The 6,386-nt window shown below is 34.0% G+C and overlaps 1 protein-coding gene across 1 annotated transcript; it reads right to left on the bottom strand.

Moving 5' to 3' along the window:
* Window positions 1–1,802: 1,802 nt before the first annotated feature.
* On the bottom strand, window positions 1,803–2,222 carry LOC110942843 (zinc finger protein 2). Its single transcript, XM_022184606.1, has one exon. The coding sequence runs from the start codon at window positions 2,220–2,222 to the stop codon at window positions 1,803–1,805; it is 420 nt and encodes a 139-aa protein (XP_022040298.1).
* Between the last annotated feature and the right edge of the window lie 4,164 nt (window positions 2,223–6,386).

The following is a 6,386-nucleotide window of genomic DNA, read 5'->3' as shown; positions in this document are numbered from 1 at the left end:
GGAGCCGGAGTTCCCCACCAACTCGGATTCATGATAGATAAGCAAAATAAATGCTAAGTAAGAATGATCCGAAAGATAACACAACCGAAGGTTCCTGGTCGAAAGACCTGAAATCACAGAAAGTTGTTAACAATAAACAGATCACAATCGAAAGATATAATCTTGTTCGAAGGATCAACAGTACTCGAACGATTACTGTTGACTCTCGAACAATGATCTCGAAAGACTCAAGAACACGAAGGATTCCCTTTTGAAAGATCCTTATCTTTCGTGTTAAATCCTTATCTTTCGAGTAACAGATCTCGAAAGATTCACCAATACGAAGGATCCTAATCTTTCGGACACGAATCTTTCGAAATGATTCCTTTCTCGAAGGATATGTTTCAGACTTCGAAGGATGGGTCGAAGGATATTAATCTTTCGAGCCCTCCTTGGTCGAAAGATATCGAAGGATGATCTTTCGATGTCGAAAGATATCTTTCGAGAGCTCTGACACAATCTGATCTGATGTGAAAGGTTGGTGAAAAGGTGACAGGTTGGTAAGGTCAACTTTCGGCAAAAGGTATGGTCAGACGTACTTTCCCACCAACTTTGAAAAGATTGCCCAAAAAGGAAAACCTTATCTTCACACTAGTCACCGGAAACCTTGATCGGAACTTGACCGGAAATACCAAGTTACTTAAAAACAATTTTTCAAGTTACCCAACCCAACCTTGAACACTCCCGAAGGGTTTAGAACACGTTTTTACTCAAAGAAAATGCAAGAAATCAAGTAAAAACAGGTGCAAAACCAAGTGTTTTAACACACCAAAACTTGTAAAAACCCGGTTTTAATCAAGGTAAAGAGCCAAGCTCTGATACCACTTGTAGGTCCCTTTTCGCGGAAGATAACGAACCTAAACCTTGTTATACAAACCTACTAGCGAGTGCGGAATCCAAGCTAGCAAGCAAACCGAGTTAGTAGCAAGTAGAGAAACAAACACACAAGTTCACCGATTAACACAACTTGTATTAATGCAATGAGGGTTCGGTTACAAGCTCAATGTTTACAAATCTAACATGTAAACTCTCAAGTGTGTGTGTGTGTGAGTTCCGACAGAATGCTCTCAAAGAAACTCTATATCTCTCGGTTGTCTTTCTGTCTGTGTGTCTGTCTACCGAAACTCAACACATGCATGGGTATATATATACCCAGCTCAGCATGTCTGCTCGAAGGATTCGAAAGATGGTCCGAAGGATTCGACAGATGGTCCGAAGGATCATCTGTCGACCACATGTTACACGAAAGATCAGCATGGACCTCGAAGGATCATCCTTCGAGGTCTAATGGTCGAACCATATCTTTCGAGCATCTCGAAGGATCAGTTGTATCCTTCGAGGCTATCCTTCGATCCAGACAAACATCTTTCTAACTGTTGACTAAGTCAAACCGGAGGATGGTTGACTTTGTCAACTTACAGGACTGACATGGACATCGTTTACATACAGACCGAATACAGACAAAGCACAGACACAAGTGCACCAACACATCATATCAGAGATTCTCTTGGAAATTGAAAAAGATGGTTATACGCCGCGTATAGCTAGGGTTTGATGTGCAAATAGACATTTTAGTGTGCAAACATGTACACCCTAAAAAAATTAAATAAATTTACTTGTACGTTGTACCTAGCTATATATGTTTATATAATTGTTAAGAAACAAAACTTAATAGATTAAAAATCAGTAAACAAATAGCATATTTATTCATTCATAGATCAATCTTGGAACATAGAACTATAGAAGTACATTTATACATGTGCTTAAAGCCTGAGAGATAAATCCAGCTGATGAAAATCTTCTTGAACAGTCTCACTCTCACCACTATACATATAGTCCATGTCTCTCCTCCCAACCTGTCCCTGATTCAGGAAGGGTGGCTGCACCCAACCAACATGGGTTGAACCATCGGAACCAGACCTTGATATCTGCTCCCAGAGTTTAACTCCTGAGTTCAGGTATCTGCATTTCTTAGCCAAGGTGCGTTCCAGCTTGTGAGCATTCTGGTGGCCTCCAAGTGCTTGTGAACTATAAAATTTTCTACTGCAATAGTTGCATGAGAAAACTCGTTGCTCGCGGTTGCTTGATGAAGAAGAAGAAGACGAAGATGAAGAATTCGAAGAATCATGCAAGAGGTCTAAGCTGAAGTAGTTTTCAGGTAGGTTTAGATCAAGGGAATTCATGGCTATGAAGAACAAGATTCGGGTTCGGGTCGAGCTGTTTGAAGTTAGGATAAAGGTTATAAAGTAAGTTTGAAGGGTTGCTTAGATGTGATTATGGGTTTATATAGAGTTCAGTGTGTTAGATTGATACGCTTATTTACATTTATATATAGATTTGTATGTGTGTGTGTGTCCTGCATGAGTGAGGAAGAATGGGCAATCGAATTGTTGTCGCCTCCATTTGTGGCAGCACTGGAGTTGCTTGTCGGTGTGTCCAATCTTCCATTATTATATGAAGAGGTTAAGGGTGTTTGGACATCTGTCTAATAACAAATTACTATATCCACACTGTGATTTAAAATGATGCTAACCAGGTTATATATATATATATATATATATGATTGTTTCGGACATAAAAATGTAAGGTTATTAATTTATTATACTATGGATGTTGGATCGATCATGTGTAACTGTTGAACATAGGTTGCTATTTTAAAGGTACATATTTTAAACTAAAAACTGTGAAGTATTCTTAAAGAAAATGCGAAAACAAATAAATAAAAAACTGATAAACTGAATAAATAAACATTAAGAAGTGCCATTTTTTGGAATTCCTAAATTTGGCACATTTGCTAAATTTTTAAAATTGTAAACGGAAAAGGAATACTGAAATTAAATAATTAATTAGACGCGTAAATTGATTTTAAAATATTCACACATTTTAGACTAAAAAGAAAACTACTTAAAGTTGACGAAATTAGTGAAAAATCTTGATTGCGAATTCGGAACCTTAAGTGAGACACTTTCGTCCGCTGGTCATGGGTCGTGTGACTCCAGCCATACCCTAAAATATGTATGTCAGTTTAAAGGTTTTTTTTTTTTTTTTTTTTTTTTTTTTTTTTTTTTTTTTTTTTTTTTTTTTTTTTTTCTGGCTGCGTTTCTCCTTGGTTTTTCTGATTCACTATCAACTCTCGGATCAACACTCCTCATCAACTTTGTAATAATTTAATAATTTATTAATATTTATGGCCTAACACGTTTCAAATTTTATTTTATTTTCTTTTATTGGGTGTGGCTATTTGCATCTCCATTTTTATTGTTTATACCCCATTTTCCAAAAAAATCATGTTTATAATTTTTAAATTCTACCCTTGTATTTTCTTATGTTTTTCGTTTAGTCCCTTTAAATTTTATTTTAGATATTCAACTATTATTTAAATAACTTTATAAACGTTCATATTATTTATTCTTTAACTTGTCTTTATAAAGTAAATAACTTTAGAAATTCATGTTAAAAAAATTGTAAGTTACTATTTGTCTCCGTTTAATCCCTTTGTAAATATTATTTATTAGTACAATGAATTGTTTTTTTTTTCACTTCAATTTAAAAAGAGTGGAAAATTGTATTTTCTATTTTTTTTTTTTTTTTGAAAATAACATCAAACAATACTCCGACCCTTTTTTTTCTTTCCGGTGGCCTGAAACATGGCCAGAGAAGCAGCGCCTTTGATGCTATTACATCAAAAAAATAAGGTTAAGACTATGATGAGTTCGTTACGTTTAAAACAAATGAGTAACACATTAAAAAAACAAATGAAGGTTAACCAAAACAAATTAAAGTTAAGATTTAACTAAAACAAATAAAGTTTAACCGAAACAAATTACAACTGGTGTTTAACCAACATATTGTACAGTTCGGTCTGGATTAGGATTTTTTAGCTCCTTATACCGGTTTATACGAGAACTGTACATAACTTCCCAATCTGCTGCAGCGTCACTTCGGTTGCTACTCCAAAGACTGTTCGGGAGAGGCATCGGATGATCTCCTTCTAATCTAACATGGATGAAATGGTTTCCATGAACATGAACAAGCGACACCACTTGATGAGGGCTACAAATTTGGTTTGGAGCAGTCAATAGCGGGAAGAAAGTTTGATTGCCGTCGATGCTTAAAAGGTGAACAATCACACCAAATCTTTGAGCAATGAGGAGTCCAGTGTGGGGCATATGCATCCAGTAATCATCGCTTGCAAATCCCTTTCCATGAAAATCTATGTTGCAACGTAGACGGTTATACTCTCCTGTGACAACTGTGTCAAAAATTTGCCTCCAAATTTTTTATTTAATGTCCATCTCTTGTACAAGTTCAGTTGGAATAAAACTCCACAAGTTTTCATCCATCTCCAACCCCACATCGACATATCGAAACCCACAATTACCATCGGGATCGACATTTCTTATACATGAAATGTACGGGTGAAAGATGCTTGGGATTTCTTTCATTAGTGGCTCAGAATCGTTTGCGTAGGAAGTATGTCTTGGAGGCGATGGTTTCAAATCCATAAACTTATATTCAACCACATTTGGCGATGGTTTCAAATCCGTAAAATTATATTCAAGCACAATACCTTTTATATCCAATGCGTTATGAGAAACAAAACCATGTAGCAGTTTCAAGACTGGTAAATTATGTTTATGCTTTAGTGTATTCTTACTCTTTTGGAAACTTGCTTTAATTGATATATATTTTGAATTCACAATGTCATCAATGCAACCAACAAACTTATCTACGCTAGAATTTGCTGAATTCAAGTATACCTTTAGCTTTGCATGTTGGTTGTCTGATTTCTAAAATGTAAGCATTCATCAGTCCAAACTGAGACAAATAGTTCTTTGTGATTATCCAACCAAGTATTTTCCAGGTAATGTAAGACACCTGTAAGATGATGACGAGGACACTAATAAATAAAACACCACCGAAAACAACAAGAATAACAATAAAAATAATAATTAATACATGGATGTTTGGTCAACATTGATTGAAGTTCTTTGTATTTTTCCTTGTATGATGTCAAAGTTTGAGACTCAATTAGTGAACTGCACATTTCAGTAAAAGACTCCCACTTACTTTGCGACTTGAAATGTGACTTGCAAAAGACTCCCATCACGAGACTTGAATGCCTAATAACAAAAAATATTACAGTTGAGACATATGACTACAAACATTATGTAAATAAAAATATAAGCTTATAATGCTTTAAATAAAACGTATACCTGATTGATAGAAAATGAAGACATCATTTTGTATAACTCCTAATGTCGAACTGTGATAAACAGTATCAGAGACAAACCCGAAAACAATCTCGAACATATAGATGAATAATCAGTTTATGATTTATTAAGAATTAAATTTTATTACTTTAAAAGTGTACTGAAAAGCATATTACTTTTTTTCGTATGTTTTGTGTGATCTTTTTATACATAAATAAACACTTGACGATTTTTTGGTGAAAGTGACATGAGAGATGAAAAGTAACGTGAAGTGTTTTGAATAAGAAATTTTGCACAGTACAACGCTTTTGAATAAGAAAAGTAACGTGAAGTGACAGAACAAGAACACTTTTTATGAATTTTTGAAATAGATGACGAACACTTTTAATTAGAATACATACCAAGGACAACTATAAATATGATGAAAATCAAAGTTGAAAAAAATTGTTTATTCAAGCTCCTTTTTAATCTCCTTATTTCAATTAGTTGCAGGTTTTTTTTCTTCCATAGGATTGTTACGTATATATCTAAATATTCAAACTATGGCAATTAGATAAAACCTAGAAAAAATAGGGATATTTCCTAATACAAATTTTTAAAAAATAAAAAAATACATATTTATTTACAAACTTTAAAAGAAAATACAACCAGTAAAATTTAAAAAAAAAATGGAAGTGTAAATAGCAACACCCTATTTTATTTTACACAAACTCATGTGATGAGTTTCCAAACATTTAAGAGATGTATTATTTAATTGTCTTACCATCTTGGGGTAATACAACTGTTTTTGTTTAAATAGTTTTATAACATCTAGAATACCAACAATCAATATCAATATACCATATCAAGAAAAAAGAGGTTGAGTCTGAAATTTAAATCTTTTTGGTGTTTATTTTCTTTGGTTTATTGTCTTAATATTTATCGTTACTTCCAACATTAGATAAATCACCAAATGTGCCATTTAGTTGTCCAACGTCTAATTATTTATTTCTTTTATTTTATCAAGGTTATTGTAGGTCCCTCTAGGAGGATGACGAACCTAAACCTTGTTATACTAACCTACTAGCGAGTGCGGAATCCAAGCTAGCAAGCAAACCGGGATGAGACAAGTATAAACACAAACACACAAGGTTC

Source organism: Helianthus annuus, chromosome 5 (assembly GCF_002127325.2).
Source record: "Helianthus annuus cultivar XRQ/B chromosome 5, HanXRQr2.0-SUNRISE, whole genome shotgun sequence".
Classification (NCBI taxonomy): Eukaryota; Viridiplantae; Streptophyta; class Magnoliopsida; order Asterales; family Asteraceae; genus Helianthus; species Helianthus annuus.
Note: the sequence above shows the minus strand (reverse complement) of the source record. Positions and strands in the feature narration are given on the sequence as shown.